The sequence below is a fragment of the Geotrypetes seraphini genome, chromosome 15 (genome assembly GCF_902459505.1).
Source record: "Geotrypetes seraphini chromosome 15, aGeoSer1.1, whole genome shotgun sequence".
Taxonomy (NCBI): domain Eukaryota; kingdom Metazoa; phylum Chordata; class Amphibia; order Gymnophiona; family Dermophiidae; genus Geotrypetes; species Geotrypetes seraphini.
In genome coordinates this window covers 42,466,095-42,485,586 of record NC_047098.1, presented here as the reverse complement: position 1 = coordinate 42,485,586, position 19,492 = coordinate 42,466,095, and the positions used below count along the sequence as shown (strand labels likewise).

General features: G+C 40.0%; 1 protein-coding gene across 9 annotated transcripts in view; it reads left to right on the top strand.

Moving 5' to 3' along the window:
* TRIM37 (tripartite motif containing 37) overlaps positions 1 to 19,492 on the top strand; it is a 290,609-nt gene that overhangs the window by 29,498 nt on the left and 241,619 nt on the right. For all 9 annotated transcript variants that reach the window (XM_033921675.1, XM_033921674.1, XM_033921671.1 and 6 more), the window contains 2 exons: positions 8,255 to 8,295; positions 10,998 to 11,114. In XM_033921675.1, the coding sequence (XP_033777566.1) occupies positions 8,255 to 8,295; positions 10,998 to 11,114 (158 nt within the window). The remainder of the gene's footprint in view (positions 1 to 8,254; positions 8,296 to 10,997; positions 11,115 to 19,492) is intronic.

The following is a 19,492-nucleotide window of genomic DNA, read 5'->3' as shown; positions in this document are numbered from 1 at the left end:
TAGACGTCATAAATTTTAACCCATTTATTAACTGCTGTTCTTCCCTCTTCTATCTGAGTGACTGATGCTGCTGTCTTTTCCTTCCCCAAGACTGGCACTTGTCCTTTACACCCCCACCCCCACCCCCATCATGACCAGCACTGGTATCCTTCCCTCCCATCCTTCCCAATGACCATCTGTGCTACTTTTCTCCTCCAACATGCCCATCACTGTGCTGCTGTTCCCTCTTCTCTCCTCCCCCCCCCCCAAATGACCAGCACATCCCCTTGACCAGCACTGGTGTCCTTCCCCCGGATGACAGTTGGCATGCTGTTGTCCCTCCCTCTGCCCTCTACCACTACACCCGATGACCAGTGCTAGTATCCTACTCCCTCTCTCGCGCTCTCACTATGACTATGGTACTAGAGTCCCTCCCCATCTCTGATGACCATCAGCATGCTGCTGTCCTTCCTTCCACAACCCCTCCCCCCAAGATGACGCATGCTGCTCTCATACACTGAGCTCCCCCCAACTGAACAAATTGCCAGCAAGCATCCGTTTTGGGCTGGTGTAGGACCTTGAGATTCTGTGCATGCTCAAGGCCTGCTGGCTCCAAGATTCTTGGAGAATGTGGGAGCTGGCAGAAGCTCAAGGCCCTACACCAGCCCAACACGGAAGATTGCTGGCAGCTTGTTCAGTGTGGTTAAGTGTGATGTCAGTCAGGGGGTGGTTGGTCTTGGGTATATGATAGCAGCATCGGTCATCTTGGGGGAGGGGTTGTGGAAGAAGGGTCATCAGCATGCGGGTAAGTGTGAAGCCATTTGGATGGGGTGGGGGACAGCAGCGCACTGATTATCAGAAAGATTGGGAGAAGGGACATCAGTGTGCCAGTCGGAGGGGGGACTCAAAATATAAACTGAGACCCCCATTTTTTGGCCTAGAAATCTGTTTCTATTCAAGTATATTTGGTACTAGTTCCCAATACACAATCCTCACCTATCTCATTAAAATTACACTATTATAGATTTTAATATTGAGGAGTTCAAGCTCCCTTAGCAGTGCATGGTGCATATAAGTTTGTTTTTTCTCCAAAGAAACTGTGTAGGTATTTTATTCCAAAAAAATGTAAATCCTTCTCATATTTTTATTGGCAAATTTTACAAAACATAAAGCCATTTTGAACAAGTATTTTAATCTGCTATATTTATACCTACTAAGGATATGGACAAATCCCTCTAATTTTTAAGAAAATTACCCATTTCCCTTAAAAAGGGACTTATATTCAGTTCGTATAAACGAGTAAGCTGTCTAGGAATATTGAGACCCAAATGTCCCTTAGTTTGCTGAACAGAGGGAGAAAGAGAGGTTCTGGCCACTGACCCCCTCCCCCCCTTCTCTTTACAAATTTAAAAGTAAAGATTTGTCTTGATTAACTTTCAAACCCACAAACTGATTAAACCTTTCTTCATATACTGGCCCATTTAGAAGAGCGTGTGTGGAATTCTTCAAAAACAAAAAGGGGGTCATCTGCAAACAGCACTGTTTTTAATATCAACATTTTAAAAAATTCTATTACTACTATTATTTCTATAGCGTTACCAGACATACGCAGTGCTATACAGAGTCACAAAGAAGAAGACAGTCCCTGCTCGAAAGAGTTTACAATCTAAACAGACAAGACAGACAAACAGGATCCCATGGATACAGTTAAGGGGAACAGTTATTATCCCAGGACAAGCAGGCAGCATATTCTCACGTATGGGTGACGTCACTTTAAAAGTGCATCGCCACTTTAAGTCTTTAGAAAGTTCGCGATAGCCTGCACTGCGCATGCGCGAGTGCCTTCACGCCCAATGTAGGCGCGCGGTCCCTCAGTTTCTTAGTTTCCATGGAGCTAAGAAGATGCGTTTTTCAATGGCCATTGAAACTTTTTTCCTTCGCTGCCTTCTCGCTTTCGCAGATTTGTGACTTTCAGGTTATATTTACTTTTTATTTTATTTATTTTTCCTTTAGCGAATAAAAAAATCAAAAACATTTTTGGTTTTTCCCTTTCGCTGGTTCGGCCTGGCAGGGCCTCTTCGACCACTTTGGCCTCTGATTTTGATCTAGCCGGGGCCAATTTTCTTTCAATGTCACACCAGCAGATGGGTTTTAAAAAGTGTTGTTGCTGTACTCGGCCCATATCAGTAACTGACCCGGATCGCTGGTGCCTCCAGTGCTTGGGGCCCGAGTACCGGGCAGAAACCTGCTCACATTGTTCTCTCCAGAAAAGAACCTTGAAGAATCGTCTCATACAGCAGAAGTTGCTTTTTGGCATCACAATGGCGGGAGACTCGACTCCATTACCGACGGTGCTGGCTAATGCAACATTTGGCGTCAACAGACCCATCACCGATGTTACAATCTCCTATGGGTAAGCCGGCTAAGAAGCCTTCCCCCACCCCATCTGGGCCTCAGGTCAAAGAAGCAATGAGTCAAGTCCTACTGACCTCCAAAAAATCCAGGAAGCACTCCGCTCCGATCTCGGTGAGTGCCTCAACATCATCCTCCTTATCACCGGAGGATAGAGCTGCACTGAGGGTACTGGCGAAAAAGCCAGCGGTACCGGTGCTTACTCTTAAGAAAAAGATAGACAGTTTGCTTAAGGAGGAACTGGGTGAGCATTTCTCAAATGCTGACCGACCAACTCCTGCTGTGTCGACATCGACTCCCCTAGTGCTGGTCTGGTCTGAGTCATCGACACTGGTAGCAACTACAATGGAGTCTCCATCGATGCGCACACTTTCCATCAAGGATTTGGCACCGTTGAATCAATGATGCCGTTCCTCCTCGATGCAGACATCTCTTGAGTCGACTGGTGCGGTCTCGTAAGGCATTGCAGAAACTGAAACACCTGGAGCCTTCGACACCGAGTACTCAGCACAGAGCCCAATCTGTTCATGATTCAGATCTGTGGGGGGACTCTGAGCAAGATCCACTTCTCTCTGAGGCGGCTCTACAGATGAGGACTCTCCTCAACATTCATCCCAAGAGGCTACTGTTTTGTCTGAGAAGTCATCTTTCCCTAAGTTTCTTTGAGAGATGTCTGAGATTTTGTCTATTCCTCTTGAACAGTTCCTTGAGACGCTAGATTACGATCAACCACCCAAGGAACTGCTCAAGCTTCCCCTTCATGGCATCTTAAGGGAAACTTTCTACAAAATTCTTGAGACACCACTTACCATCCCTGTGGCTCCTCGTAAGTTGGATTCTTTATATAGAGTAGTACCTATTCCTGGGTTTGACAAACCCCAGCTTCCACACGAGTCTCTCCTCGTAGAATCTATCTTGAAAAAATCCTCGGGAGCTAGTGTGTATGCCTCTGTACCTCCCGGCAGAGAGGGCAAGACCGTGGACCAGTTTGGCAAATGCTTATACCAAAACGCCATGTTGGCCAACTGGTCTGGCAACTATAATTTCCATTTTTCTTTCTACCTCAAGCATTTAATTAAACAAGTGTCCACTTTTCAAAAATACATTCCAGAATGAAAGCTTCCTACTTTTCAGCATCATGTTTCTGACTGTTCCAACTCAGAAAATACATGGTCGGTTCCACATATGATACATTTGAGCTTACCTCTCATGCTGCAGCAATGTCAGTGGCCTTGAGACTTCTGGCTTGGCTTCATGTTTCTGAGTTTGATGTGAACCACCAAGACCGGCTTGCAAATGCTCCTTGTCTAGGAGATTACCTTTTTGGTCCCTCCATGGACATGGCTTCCCAAAAGTTGTCAACTCAGACCAGGTGGGACACCCTGATCAAGCCTAAGAAGAAGCCTTTTGCCATCTCATCCTTTCCGGCCAGCTTCCTCTTACCACAGAAGGTTTGCTGCTAAACCTGCACCTCCACAACCTCAACCTAGGAGGCAGAAACAACAACCACATCAGCAACAGAAACCATAGGCTGCTCCCCAAAAAACCTACACAGCCCTTTTTATGTGTTTCTTCAGATCATAGCCACCGTCAACATCTTAGTCTTTGACTCAGCCCATCGGAGGCCATCTTCAGTTCTTCATCGCTCATTGGGTGCTCATAACATCAGATCGCTGGGTCCTCACTTTCATTTGTAAGGGTTACATTCTTTATTATCACACCCTTCCTCCAGACCATCCTCCAAAAGAGTCTGCTTTGGACCCTGTACAGTCCTCCCTCCTTCTCCAGGAGGTTCAATCCCTTCTCCTGATGAATGCTGTCGAGGAAGTTCCCCTCTCTCAGCAGAACCAGGGATTCTACTCCCGTTACTTCTTAGTTCCAAAGAAGATGGGAGGACTAAGACCCATTCTGAATCTTGGAGCTCTCAACAAATTTCTGGTCAAGGAGAAATTTTGAATGCTATCCCTCGCCCTGCTTTATCCTCTCCTCAATCAGAGCGACTGACTATGCTCTCTGGATTTCAAGGAAGCCTACACACATATCCCAATTCATCCAGCTTCCAAAAAATACCTCCGTTTCCAGATAAATCAACGTCAATACCAATACAAGGTTCTTCCATTCGGCCTGGCATCTTCTTCCAGAGTCATCACGAAGTACCTGATTATAGTGGCCGCATTTCTCCAAATTTTTCCTTATCTGGACGACTGGTTGATCAAGGCTGTTTCATCTCAGGAAGTGATCCAATCAACATCTCGGACCATTTCTTTTCTTCAGGTTCTAGGATTCGAAGTCAACTTCCCCAAATCACATCTTGTTCAGACTCAATGTCTACAGGTTCATTAGGGCAATCCTAGACACCAATCTCATGAGAGCGTTTCTTCCTCAGGATTGCCTTCAGTCTCTCATCCGTCTTTGTAAGCAACTGCTTCCTCTTCAATCCATCACTGCAAGACACATGATGGTTCTTCTGGGCCACATGGCTTCCACTGTACATGTGACTCCACTGGCACGACTTCACCTTTGTACCAGTGGTCTCAAGCGATGGATCGAATCTCACAGCATATCTCTGTAACATCTCTTCTGCAGTCGCTTCAATGGTGTATGACCTCCAATCTATCCAGAGGTCTCTCTTTTTCACTTATCCCCTCATCACAAGGTCATCATGGCAGATGCATCCCTTTATGCTTGGGGGAGCACATATGGACGATCTTCAGACTCGGGGTCTTTGGACCGCCAGGGAGCGAAAATTTCACATCAATTTCCTGGAGCTCAGAGCAATGTTTTATGCCCTCAAGGCCTTCCATCATCTTCTCTGCCCCAAGTCCTCCTCCTTCGCACGGACAATCAAGTAGCAATGTACTACATAAACAAGCAAGGAGGCTCAAGCTCTCCTGTTGTGTAAGGAGGCCCAGAAAATCTGGACTTGGTCGACAGCTCGCAACCTTTTCTTAAAGGTTGTCTACATTCAGGGGGAAAATTCCCTAGCAGACAACCTCAACAGAATTCTTCAGCCGCACATGTAAGCTTTCAACTCTGCAACTCTCCAGGCCATCTTTGCTCACTGGGGCACTCCACAAGTGGACTTGTTTGCGGCTCCTCACAATCACCAGTTGCCCCAGTTTTGCTCCAAACTTTACTTTCCTCTTCGTCTGGAAGCTGATGCCTTTCTTCTGGGCTGGATGGGCCTGTTTCTATATGCATTCTCTCCAATCCCTCTCATGTTGAACTCTTTTTTTCAAACTCAAACGAGAGGCAGCCACCATGATCCTCATTGCTCCTCGGCCCAGGCAGCATTGGTTCTCCCTTCAACTCAGCTCCAGGAAACCAATATCTATTCCAGTTTTTCCTACTCTGCTTACTCAGCGACAGGAGTCACTTCTACATCCCAACCTGCAATCATTACACCTGACAGCTTGGTTTCTCTCAGGCTCAATTCTTCTGAATTACATCTCTCTCAGCCTGTTCGACACATTGTTGATGCCTCCAGGAAACCAGCCACTCAGCAATGTTATCAACAAAAGTGGACTAGGTTCTCTTCCTGGTGTCTTCATCATCATCATCATCATCATCACGATCCAACTTCCTTAGCAGTGGACTTGGTGTTGGATTATCTTCTCCATCTATCTTACTCTGGTCTCAAGTCTACATATATCAGAGTCCATCTCGGTTCTATTTCAGCTTTTCACATGCCAGTTGAAGGAAAATCTCTTACTGCTCATCCTTTGGTCTCCAGATTCATGAAAGGACTTTTCAATGTTAAATCACCTCTCAAGCCTCCGCCTGTCGTCTGGGATCTTAATGTGATACTTTCTAGGTTGATGAAGCTACCATTTGAACCAATGGCTACAGCTCATCTCAAGTTTCTCACCAGGAAAGTTGTCTTTCTTATTGCTCTCACCTCTGCCTGGAGGGTCAGTGAATGACAAGCATTGATAGCAAATCCACCCTTCACAGTTTTTCATCATGATAAAGTGGTTCTGCGCACACATCCAAAGTTTCTTACGAAAGTTGTCACTGAATTTCATCTCAATCAGTCAATTGTTCTACCAGTGTTTTTTCCTAAGCCTCATTCTCATTCAGGAGATACCGCTTTACATACTTTGGACTGTAAAAATGCTTTGGCCTATTACATTGACTGGACAAAGCCTCATCGAACATCTCCCCCATCTGTTTATCTCATTTGATCCTAACAAGTTGAGGCATCCTGTCTCCAAAAGAGCGATGTCCAACTGGCTGGCTGCATGTATATCTTTCTGTTATGCTCAGACTGGACTGGTACTGGAGAGTTTTGTCACAGCCCACAAAATAAGAGCTATGGTAGATTCTGTAGCTTTCCTCAAGTCTACTCCCATTGTGGAAATCTGTAAAGCTGCCACCTGGTCCTCAGTTCTCACTATTGTCTGGAGTCTTTTTATCAGACGGGTTGGGCGCTTCGGCCAATCTGTATTACAAAATTAATTTTCCTAAGGCCAACACTTCCACCATCCCATTCTTGTTAGCTAAGCTTGAAGGTCACCCATACTTGAGAATATGTTGCCTGCTTGTCCTGGGATAAAGCACAGTTACTTACCGTAACAGGTGTTATCCAGGGACAGCAGGCAGATATTCTCGCAACCCACCCACCTCCCTGGGATGGCTTCTTAGCTAGCTTACCTAACTAAGGGACCGTGCGCCTGTGTTGGGCGGGAAGGCACTCGCTCATGCGCGGTGCGGGCTATCGTGAACTTTCTAATGACAAAGTGGTGATGCACTTTTAAAGTGGTCTGAACCGGAGTTCCGTCGGTGACGTCACCCATAAGTGAGAATATCTGTATAATACCTGTTACAGTAAGTAACTGTGCTATCAGCTGGCTGGGTTGGAAGGCAGAGAGTAGGGTTAAGGATTGAAGACTATATCAAAAAGGTGGGTTTTTAGTCTTCTTTTAAACAAGGTAAGGGGCTTGATGGACAAACTCGGGTAATTTATTCCAGGCATAGGGGGGCAGCTAGATGAAAGGAACAAAGTCTGGAATTGGCAGTGGAGGAGAAGGGTACAGCTAAGAACGGCTTATCTGATGAACGGAGTTCTCTGGGAGGTGTATAAGGAGAGAGGAGAGATATTGAGGGGCAACAGAATGAACACACTTGTAGGTCAGCAATAGGTCTGCTGTGGGCTGAATTAGGCACAGATATCCAGTACCAAGCCATGTCCAGGCACCAGCATTGCATATTGAGAGCTAATCTTTTGAGTAGGGACTATATCTTCTATGTTTTGATATACAGCACTGCATTTGTCTAGTAGCTCTATAGAAATAAGTAGTAGTTGTAATTTATGTGCTAGACTCTGGGTCTTATGCGGGTCACAGCCAGTAATCTTCTGAGAGTTTATTTAAGCTCACTTTTTGCTCTTATAAATAATGCATCGAATGTGCAGGGGAATTTTTCAAACCTACCAAGGCCTCTGAAAATATATAAATTGCCCCAGATTTGGAGTTTACTGGGTCTAGGGAATCGGTTATTCTTGTAATCCACTGCTACTACTATTTATTGTTTCTAAAATGTAACCATATGCACGCAGTGCTATATAGCAAACATGCAAGAGACGATCCCTGCTCAGAGAGCTTACAATATAAATATGACAAGACATACAGGATAAAAGTGATTTATACATGCTGTGGTCAATGATTTCTCCAGAGAGGGACTCGGCAAGCCCCTGGCACCACCCCTTTTCCCTATTTTTACATCATTTGAGATGACTATTTAATTTTTCAAAATTTTGGTATGGTGTAACTGCTCTGACAATCTATTGAAAGGTATTATAGAAAGTACTGAAAAGTAAAGATAATCATTTTTCACTAAGTGTATGCTAACTTTTTCTCTTCAGCGTTGGCTGACGGAGCAGAGAGCTCAGTGCCCCCATTGTAGGTGAGTTTGCTTTTTGTACTACTGCAATCATTTGAAATTCACAAGTTAGATGATTACATTTGTTCTTTATTATATAATCTATAATAATAAAATGCTAAGCGCACATGTGCACTCTTACCGCCGTGTTCCCTGATCCCTGATCTGTAGGTCTGTGGTCGGCAGGAGTGCGCATGCGCGCATACAATGGATCTCTCTCTCGCAGACCCCAAGGTGATGTGCGTGCTTGCCGGCTCCGGATGCCTAACACTTGACGGACAAGGTTTATTTTTAAGTTCAAAGCCGCCGCCGCGGCTCCTCTCTCGAGCCACACCTGTGTCGGAGAAGACTTCCGATGCAGACAGGGATCGAGAGAGGAGCCGCGATGACGACTTTGAACTAAAAAATAAACTTTGCAAAACAACTAAGGGAGCCGTTCCGAAAGCGTCGCACCCCACCTCAACGCACCCGAACCCCCGTTGATCCTCCCATCGTGGTCTGACCCTCCCATCCCTTCCCACCGTCTGATCGGCTCACTTAGTCCCTTGCCGCCCCCCCCCCCTTCCCGTGGTCCCGACAAACCTGCCGACTCCAACAGCGTCCGCAGCACTCTACACACGCTGCTTCGGGGCCTTCTACTGCCCTGATTTGCTCTGCCGCGTCTCTGATGATGTCATCAGGGATATGCCAGAGTACATCAGGGCAGTAGAAGGCCCCGAAGCAGCGTGTATAGAGTGCTGCGGACGCTGCTGGAGTTGGCAGGTTTGTCAAGACCGCGGGAAGGGAAGGGGGCGCGGCCAGACCACGGGAAGGGAAAGGGGGGGTAGGGGAAAACACTGCTGCTGCACAGGGAAGTGGTGTGGGCGGAGGGAAATGGAGGGAGAGGGAATGATACTGCGGCTGCTGTACTGGGAAGTGGTGGGGAGGGAAATGCTGTTGCTGCTGCACAGGGAAGTGGGGTTGGGGAGGGAAATGGAGGGGTTGGAATGCTGCTGCAGCTGCTATACAGGGAAGTGGGGGAAGGGAAATGTTGTTGCTGCTGCACAGGGAAGTGGGATGGGGAGGAAATGCAGCAGCTGCTGTACAGGGAAGTGGGGGGGAAATGCTGTTGCTGCTGCACAGAAAAATGGAGGGGGAGGGAATGCTGCGGCTGCTGCACAGGGAATTGTGGGGGGATCAAAATGCTGCTGATGCTGCACAGGGAAGTAGGGTGGGGGAAATGCTGTACAGGGAAGTGGGGTGGGGGAAATGCTACACAGGGAAATGGAGGGGGAGAGAAATGCTGATGCATAGGGGGCAGGAAGAGAGACAGATAGAAAGAAAGACAGACAGCAGGAGGGAGGGAGACAGAAAGAAAAGAAGACACAGGGGCAGGGAGAGACAGACAGAAAGAAAGACAGCGGGAGGAAGAGAGACAGAAATAAAGAAAGACAGACAGACGGACATATTCTAGCACCCGTTAATGTAACGGCTTAAATACTAGTATAAAATAATTTATGAAGTTTTGTAAGTCTTATAGTCGTCCCTCCCTCTGCCTTCCACCCCTACACCCGATGACACTATTGCTTGTATGTATGATAGTCCCATAGAAATGTAGAGGTATGATGGCAGATAAAAGTCAAATGGCCCATCCACAGTATCCACTATCTCCTCCTCTCCCTAATAAATCCCACATGTCTATCCCATGCTTCCTTGAATTAAGACGTAGTCTTTGTCTCCACACCTCTACTGGGAGACTATTCTATGCATCTACCACACTTTCTGTATTTAAGCATCTCTTTCATACCTCCCCTCTCCCGCCTTTCCTCCAAGGTATACATATTGAGATCTTTAAGTCTTTCCCCATACACCTTATAATGTAGACCACCAACTGTTTTAGCTGGCTTCCTCTGGACTGACTCCGTTCTGTTTACACTTCTCCCTCCGTGTTCGCGGTTTCAGCAATCTCAGTTTCGATTATTCACGGTTTTTAGCTTGCTGGCTCCAAATTACGTCAGTTTGCATAGAGAAATCGCTGATTCCAAGTGTTTACAGAGAAAAATCGCTGATTCCCAGCAGTTTCTTCACCGTGTTTTGCCTCTCCTTCAGGAACAGGCCAGGTCTCCCACCATATTATTTGCAGTTTCACCATATTCACGATGGTTTTTAATAGAAAATAGCGAATAACATATGAAAAAGTTATTTGCGGTTTTTCTGTATTCACAGGTCTATTAATCCCCTATCACAGCGAATAAGGAGGGAGAAGTGTATATCTTTTTGAAAGTATGGTCTCCAGAATTGCACACAATATTCTAAATGAGATCTCACCAGTCTTATACAGAGGCATCAGAACCTCCATTTTCCTACTGACACCCTAGCATTCTTATAGCTTTTGCAGTCACCTTTTCAACCTATTGGCCATCTTAAGATCACAGAATTTAGAAATGTTATTGAAAAATTCATTAGAGTTGTTTAACTGCTGATAGGTTAATTTTTAAAACCAGTGTGACTGAAATTTGTTTGCCAATAAGATTGATTTGTTTTGTTGACTAGATATACTGCTTAATGCAAATTTGTTCTAAAGCAGTTTACAGTATTAATTACAATAATATGATGGTTATGAACAATGGTAGTTGGGTAAATGCTAATTGATAGGTTTTTCACTCATTGCATATATGTAGTGAAGGCAAGTAATGTTTCTTAAGTGTCTATATTTCCAACTCAGATTGAGCATTTGCTGTTTGCAGAGCTCCACTCCAGCTTCGAGAGTTGGTAAACTGTCGCTGGGCTGAGGAGGTCACACAGCAGCTAGACACACTTCAGCTTTGCAGCCTCACCAAGCATGAAGAAAATGAAAAAGACAAGTACGTGGAAGAAAACAGTCTTAGAATAATGTTCTCAGACAGCATGGATTTCTGCTTATTGGATTTGAATGTTGCTGTATTCAGGCTGGGTAACAAATTGTATAGTTCTTTCACTGAAGTGTGAGGCCATGCATCTAATTAAGGAGAATCTGTATCTATGCACAGCTAAGTATTTGATTTTAAAAAAAGTTTAGCTGATGCACTTAAATATATTACAGAAGAGATTAATATCTAGAAATTTGGTAAAGTTCAAAATCTGGGCTGGATGCATTTGTGACTAAACTAAACCTTAAGGGGCTCATAATCAAAAGAGAAATACATCCAAAAACCGGCCTAAGTCAGCACTTGGACAAACATTTCTCAAAAACGTCCAAGTGCCGATACTAAAAACGGATTTTGGACGTATTTCTAAACAACCTAGGCCTTCATAATACTGCTGAACGACCAAAGCTAAACGGGGCGTTTCAGGAGGAGTGTCAAGGGCAGGAGTTGGGCAGGATGTTAGCCAGCTTAGACTTAGTTGTACAGCATGTATAACCGAAAGTTATACAGCCCACGATCAACGGAACTTGGACATTGTGACTTAGTTCATGTAAAACATGGTCTAAGTCACAAAAACCCACCTAAACTCACCAGATAAGCACTGAAAACACATAACACAGACACACACACACACACTACCCCAGTGATCACCGAACCCCCTCCCATAAAAATATTAATCACATCTTTAAAATTCATTCTCCAGACCATCATCACCTGGCATAGGAAAGCCTAGTCGTCCAGCACAGAGGCAGCTTAAGTTGTCTTGGGGGTGGGTTAGGGACCCATAGAGAGGAGGACCCATGCCCATAAGCCCTTGTAATCACCTCAAAACCCTTTTTTTTACTGGCATTTAAGTGGCTCCTTCAGCCATAAGGTCTTTTGGGGTGGTAGATAAGTGGGTCTAGGGCAGTGATTCCCAACCCTGTCCTGGAGGAACACCAGGCCAATTGGGTTTTCAGGCTAGCCCTAATGAATATGCATGAGAGAGATTTGCATATGATGGAAGTGATAGGCATGCAAATTTGCTTCATGCATATTCATTAGGGCTAGCCTGAAAACCCAATTGGCCTGGTGTTCCTCCAGGACAGGGTTGGGAACCACTGGTCTAGGGGACTCTATAGATGGTTTGGGGGGCTCACCGTAACCTATAAGGGAGCTGTAAGGAGGAGAAGACATGGCACCCTATTTGTGAAGTTCACAGCAGTGCCCTGTAAGGTACCCCCTTATTTAGGTGGCATGTCTGGGTGTTCAGTCCATCACTTTGCAGACCCTAGACTTTGTTCTAGGTGTTTTGGACTTGGACGAAAAGTTGGACGAAAATGTGGTATAACGATGGACGATTTAGCGGCTTGGACGATCAGATCGACAGGACGTATAATTAGACGATTTTCGAAACGAAAAAAAGTTGGACATATTTTTCAAAAATGTGTCAAGTGGTTTTTTACTTTGGACAACTTGCGAGTTGGACATAAACGGGCTTAGACATCCCTTTCGATTATGCCCTTCCACGTTTATAAACCGCATCCTCTCCATAATTATAGAGTTCGGCACGGTTTACAAGAGTTTAATATAGGAAGGAATGGAATAATGGGGTTAGAGGTTGAGTACAGGGGGGAAGATAGCATTACATTTTTGTGAAAAGATTGATAAAATAAATGTGTTTTCATTTTCAAAGAAGGCCATGCCTATCTGTGTTACAAGTAATATGTGTTCTAATCAATTTATACCCCATAAAAGTGATATTAAACCATCTTTGCAGTTTTATACTCCTGGGGGAACACTGCACAGAAAAATTCAAAATTCTGTGCATAGGTTTTTTGAAAACTTTTTGCTACTTTGTGATTTTTCTTTTGTTCAGAATTTCCCTATCATAAGGCCTAGCATCCTATATCTGTCTGATTTAGGTGCTGGTAGGTGCCTAAATTTGATCGGCATGCAGTAGGCACAGCTTCCCTAGGTGCCTATTGATCTAGGCACTGTTTATAGAATCAGGCCTTTTATGTATATTGTGAGCTGACAATTTATAGATTTTGTTGCAAAAAGATATAAAACATATACCAGTCAAGAACAAATTTAATGAGTTAATATGGAATCTTTGTGTGTGTAAAAAAAACTAATTTATTAAGATATATTTTTAAAAACCACCAATTATTAGATGCTAATTTCCTTAATCAATATCCTGTTTTGATGATATGCTTTGTCATATGGTATGGCTTAAGTTAAATTTTTTTTGATTTTGACATTTTTTTAAAAATCATTATTTATCAATTTTAAACATATAAAATCAAGAATTAATCCTGTACAGAAAAATATTAGATAAGAGCAATTAATATATAATCTATATCAAAAGAAAAAACTTTAGCTAATCTATCTCAAGTCCACATAATGGTTGAAATCCTTGATTACTAGAACGAAGAAAAACAAGCGTACAATAATCTAGGAAAACTAACCCCCTCTTCTACAAAGCAGTGTTAGTGGCAATGGCCCCGAAGCCCATAGAGATTTAAAGAGCTTCGGGGCTGTTGCCGCACGGCAGCCACTAGTGCAGCTTTGTAGAAGAGGGGGTAGTTCCAACTTCTGAACCAGAATCTAATTTCTAAGAGTTCAAAAAACTTCAAACCCCTTTGAGGTACTTTAAGGACATAAACGTTAAGTGTGAGGGTTCAAAAAAATACATATTTCAGGGATTTATATTTAACTACACATTTACATGGGTATCTTAAATAAAAGGTACCCCCCTAAAAGCAAAACTCGAGTTTTAATATCAAGAATTGTCTTCTTTGCTTTTGAGTCTCATGCGAAACATCTGGGAAAATCTCTATTTTGTGAGAACAACTTCGTTATCCAAAATTTATTGGGTAGAAGAACAACCGAAGTAGATGGTTTAGCAACTGCTTTATCGGATGTCTCTAATATGGTTGAAATATCTTATAAATATGTTTTTGGATTTTGATCACTAACTTGCTGATCCTGTAATCTTTTTTATGGTAAATAGTAGACTAAGGGGGAATTGATGTCTCTGGAATCAAAAGAATTTCTAGGAAATACCTTTATAACATTTCCCTCAATGTTACCATAGGTACTTGAGGGCAATTCAAGAAACGTAAATTGAATTTTTCAAGACTTTACAACAATTGATATTACCACTGGCTGCCTCTAACTTAGTGGTGGCTGGGGATTTTAATACTGTTACGGACCCTTTGTTGGATAAAAAACCTAGCAAAATTATGAAATCATTAGGTTTGGATAATTTTGTAAATTCATGTGACTTGAAAGATATATGGCAAATACTCATTTTGATGGACGGGAATTTTCTTTTTGCTCCCATGTTCACAAATCATTTTCAAGAACAGATTACATTTTTGTTTCAAACCAATTAGTACAACATATAACACAAGCCTCCATAGACTCAATTATTTTATCTTTTTTTTTTTTTTTTTTTTAAGTTTTTTATTGATTTTTTCACATATCAACAAGTGTTATAAATTTTCCATACATTTATCTTAACAATACACTTGATATCTCTATAATGTATTTTATATAAACCATATTTTATATTATTTTTCTTATGAATTTATATAACATATATATTGTAATGATTTTATCAATTATTATTTAATTATGAACTCTTTTCTCTCCCTTTATCACATTAATTTCTCATAGGACTATCATTCATTCATTCATTATGATATATTTTTTATAATGTATAATAAAGAGAATAAATTCTTTACCCCTTCCCTCCCTCCCTTCTTTAACCATTATCTTATTATGGGAAAAAATTAAAATCAGTCATTGCAAAAATCTGTTAATGGTCCCCAAATTTTCTTAAACTTATCCATATATCTTTTTTGTGTTGCAAATGTACGCTCCATCTTATATATATGGCAAACTGAGTTCCACCAAAAATTATAGTTTAATCTGTCATAATTTTTCCAATTATGTGTAATTTGCTGTACTGCTACTCCAGTCAATATAAATAAAAGTTTATTGTTATTTGATGAAATTTGACTTCGAGCTCTCATTGCAGTACCAAACAGAATCGTATCATATGTCAAGGCTACCGGATTTTCTAACATCCTATTAATTTGAGGCCAAATTGATTTCCAAAATATTAATATGAATGGACAATAGAATAAAAGATGATCTAATGTCCCTGCTTCAAGATGACAATGCCAGCATCTATTAGACTTAGAGCTATCTATTCTATGTAAACGTGTGGGGGTCCATAAAGCTCTATGTAAAATAAAAAACCAAGTTTGTCTCATAGAAGCTGACAATGTGCATTTTAACCTCCAAGACCAAAGTCGTGGCCATTGAGATGCATTAATCTGATGCTTAATCTCAATGCTCCAAACATCTCTAAGACCATTTTTTTTCTTTTTATGTACGAATCCAGATATTAATTTATACCACATTGCGGCCTGGTGACCCATGGAGTCTATCTGAAAACATAAGAATTCCATACTATGATAGTTATTAAGATTTTTCCATTCAGGGAACCCTACCTGAATGGCCTGCTTCAATTGCATCCATCTGAAATATTGTGATTTATTCAAACCGAATTTATTTTGCAATTGTGAAAACTCAAGCAGTTTACCTTTATTCATTACATCCTCTAAAATACGAATTCCAGCAATCATCCAATGTTTCCAGATAATTTTAAAACCGCCAACTTTGATCTTTGGATTGAGCCATATTGTTTGAGTCGTTGATTTAGTTATTGGAATAGGAGTTAGATTACTTATATATCTTATAGTTTTCCAAGTATCAACAAATATTTTGTGATCCTTATATAACCTTGGCATTTGAATACTGATTACATGACTCAGACGTAAAGGAAACATTAATCTCCATTCTAACCAGAACCAATCTGGTATATGTTCAATGGGCTCTGGGAGGATCCAATACATACCCTGACGCATAATATAGGCTTGATGGTACCTATAAAAATTTGGAAAATTTACCCCTCCCTCCGCAATTGGTCTTTGTAAAGATACTAGAGCAATTCTGGGGTTTTTTCCAAGCCAAATAAATTTTGTTAACATCTTATCCAATTTTTTGTAAAAAGACCCCTGAAAAAAAATTGGTATCATACCCATTTGGTAACAAACTACTGGTAATATCATCATTTTTACAGTTTGCACTCTCCCCCACCAAGATATGCATAAAGGATTCCATTGTTCACACATTTCTGACACTTTTTGTAATAAATTTTTTTCATTAATTTTCATAGTCTCATCCACAGTTTTTGTAATCCAAATTCCTAAGTATTTTAATCCTTCTTCTTTCCAAATAAAAGAAAATGAGTTAAATAAACTTTTTGTACAATGTACATTGAGTGGAAGCACTTCTGATTTATTCCAGTTTATTTTATAACCTGAAAATTTTCCAAATTTTTCAATTAATTCAAGCAAATTTGGAATAGTTGTTTCCGGATTTCTCAAATAAAGTAAAATATCATCCGCATATGCTGATAATTTATATTCTCTATCTGAATGCGGAATACCCTGTATCTCCCTTACCTGTTCTATAGCTAATAATAAGGGTTCTAAAACGATATCAAAAAGCAAAGGAGATAGTGGACATCCTTGTCTAACCCCCCTTTGTAGAATAAATCTTTCTGAAAAATTGTTATTGATATATAATCTAGCAGCAGGGGAGCTATACAATGCTTTTATTGTTTGTATAAATCCGGATCCTATTCCAAACCATTCCATTGCCTGAAACATGAAGATCCATTCCACTCTATCAAAAGCTTTTTCAGCATCTAATGAAATAGAGAATGCTGGGTCATTAATGGATTTTGTCAAATATAACATGTGATGTGCCAGTCTAGTATTATGAGATGAGTGTCTTTGAGCAACGAAACCTGTCTGATGCATATCTATAATGAAAGGGAGAGCTTTAGCCAATCTTAATGCTAATGCCTTAGTTAAAATTTTTCCATCCACATTTATTAAAGAAATTGGTCTATAATTTGAAACCAAAGTGGGATCTTTATTTGGCTTAGGTAAAACTATAGTTATTGATTCAGCCATAGTACCTGTAATACAACCTTTATTTAGTTGTGTCTGATATAGTTTTAATAAATAGGGCATTATAATGTTTTGAAATGATTTATAAAACTCCACTGTATAACCATCTCCACCTGGAGCGGATCCAACCCTAAGGGATTTCAAAGCTGTATCTAATTCTTTTAAGGATATTGGTTCTTCTAAACTTCGTTTTATATGTTCAGGAATTTTTGGTCCTTTTATTAACTTTAAAAAATCTAAACCATCCTTTTCCTTTTTCGAATAAGGCTCAGAAGAATACAAATCTTTAAAATATTTTAAAAATTGATTTATAATGGGATCAATTTGAGATAAAATTTCACCATTCTCATTTTGAATAGCAATTATTTTTGTTTTTCTTTTTTTCGCTTTAAGATAATTTGCTAGCATTCTTCCTGCCTTATTCGAATTCCCATAATACAAAGCTTGCTGTACAAATAAATCTTTTCTAATAATTTTTGAAGAAATTTCATTATATTTACCTTTAGCTTTTAAAAGTTCTTGTTGTGTCAAATAATTCCATTTTTCAATTAATTTTGATTCTAGAGACTTCACCACTTTTTCCAATTCTGTAAATTGTTTTTTTTCTTTTTTTATTTGTAATGCTGAATAAGAAATAATTTGTCCTCTAATATATGCTTTAAAAGCATCCCACAAAGTCTCTATTGAAATTTCTTCTGTATCATTAATTTGAAAATAATCTTTTATTTTTTCTAAAAGATTTTCACAAAAATCAGCATCTGTGAGCAATGTATTATTTAATCTCCATATAGGTCTATTTCCATTCTGATCTATTATTTTAATTTCAATCCACACTCCGGCATGATCAGATAGTATAATTGGATCAATGACAGCCTGTGTGACTTGATGTACTAATTGATTAGAAACAAAAATGTAATCTATTCTAGAAAAAAAATTATGAACCTGTGAGCAAAACGAAAATTCCCGACCATCAAAATGAAGAATACGCCAAATATCTTTTAAATCACAAGATTGTACCAAATTATCAAGTCCTAGTGATTTTATAAATCTTCTCGGACTTTTATCCATCAGTGGATCCATAACAGCATTGAAATCCCCTGCTACTACTAGATTTGAAGTAGCAAGTGGAAGAATTAATTGTTGCAGAGTTTTAAAAAATTCATTCTGGTTCGAATTAGGGGCATATATATTGAAGAGCGTCATGGTGGTATTTCCCATGTCCATTTCTACATATATCCATCTTCCAAGAGGATCAGCTGCCTTAAATTTAAATGAAGCAGAACATTTTTTATTTATTAATATAGCAACACCAGCTTTTTTTCCTATTGCTGAAGAAAAGTAACATTGTTTGACCCAATCATCTTTTAGCTTTATAGATTCGTTATTTGAAAGATGGGTCTCTTGTATGCAGCATATATCAGCGTTCTGTCTTTTTAAAAATAATAATGCTTTTTTTCTTTTAATCGGCTGATTGAGACCATTAACGTTTAAAGATATTATTTTAAGATCCATTATGCATTAATATAATTTGTAATGTAACATCCCAATCTTCAATATTTTTTTTAATCTTTTTTTTCCCACATATAAGATAAAATAAAGAATTACCTATTGTACACAGACCCTTGAAATTTAATACCCCCCTATTTCCTCCCTCCCCACCCCATACATATACGAATACTTGGAAACGCAAAATTAGATCAGGTTTAACATCACTCCTTACAAGCTATAAAATATTTTAATATCACAAGCTCCATAGTAATAATGTAAATGCTACTATTAAAATTCAACAATTTATATATCTTTGTTTTCTTATTTATATGAATACTTTTATTTATTTATCTAAATTTTGTTGTGTTCAGCTAAATTAAATATATATAAGATATTTTGAATTTATAAAAAGGATAAGATTATTAGAATACTTTAAGCAAACATTTTATCTTTTATAAATTCAATCATTCATCTCATTTATTATAATTTCTATTCTATGAGATACATTCATCTAAAATTAAAAGGTAAATTTTGTGAAGAAAAAAAAAATTAAAATCTATCATAACCCATTCTCTTACTCATTCTTATTCCTATTTTAATAGGTCAATTGAAAACTTTAATGATTCTTATCCATAAACCTTTTTCTCTATATCCGGTAAAGAACTGTATCTTATAGAGAATGGATTCAGCTTGTATCTGAATCATAAAACATATTCTTACTATGAAGTTATTATTATTTTCTTTGTAAATACAGTTTATTTCATTCTATATTTTATATCTAATATTAAATATATTTTCATTCCGTATAGTTCC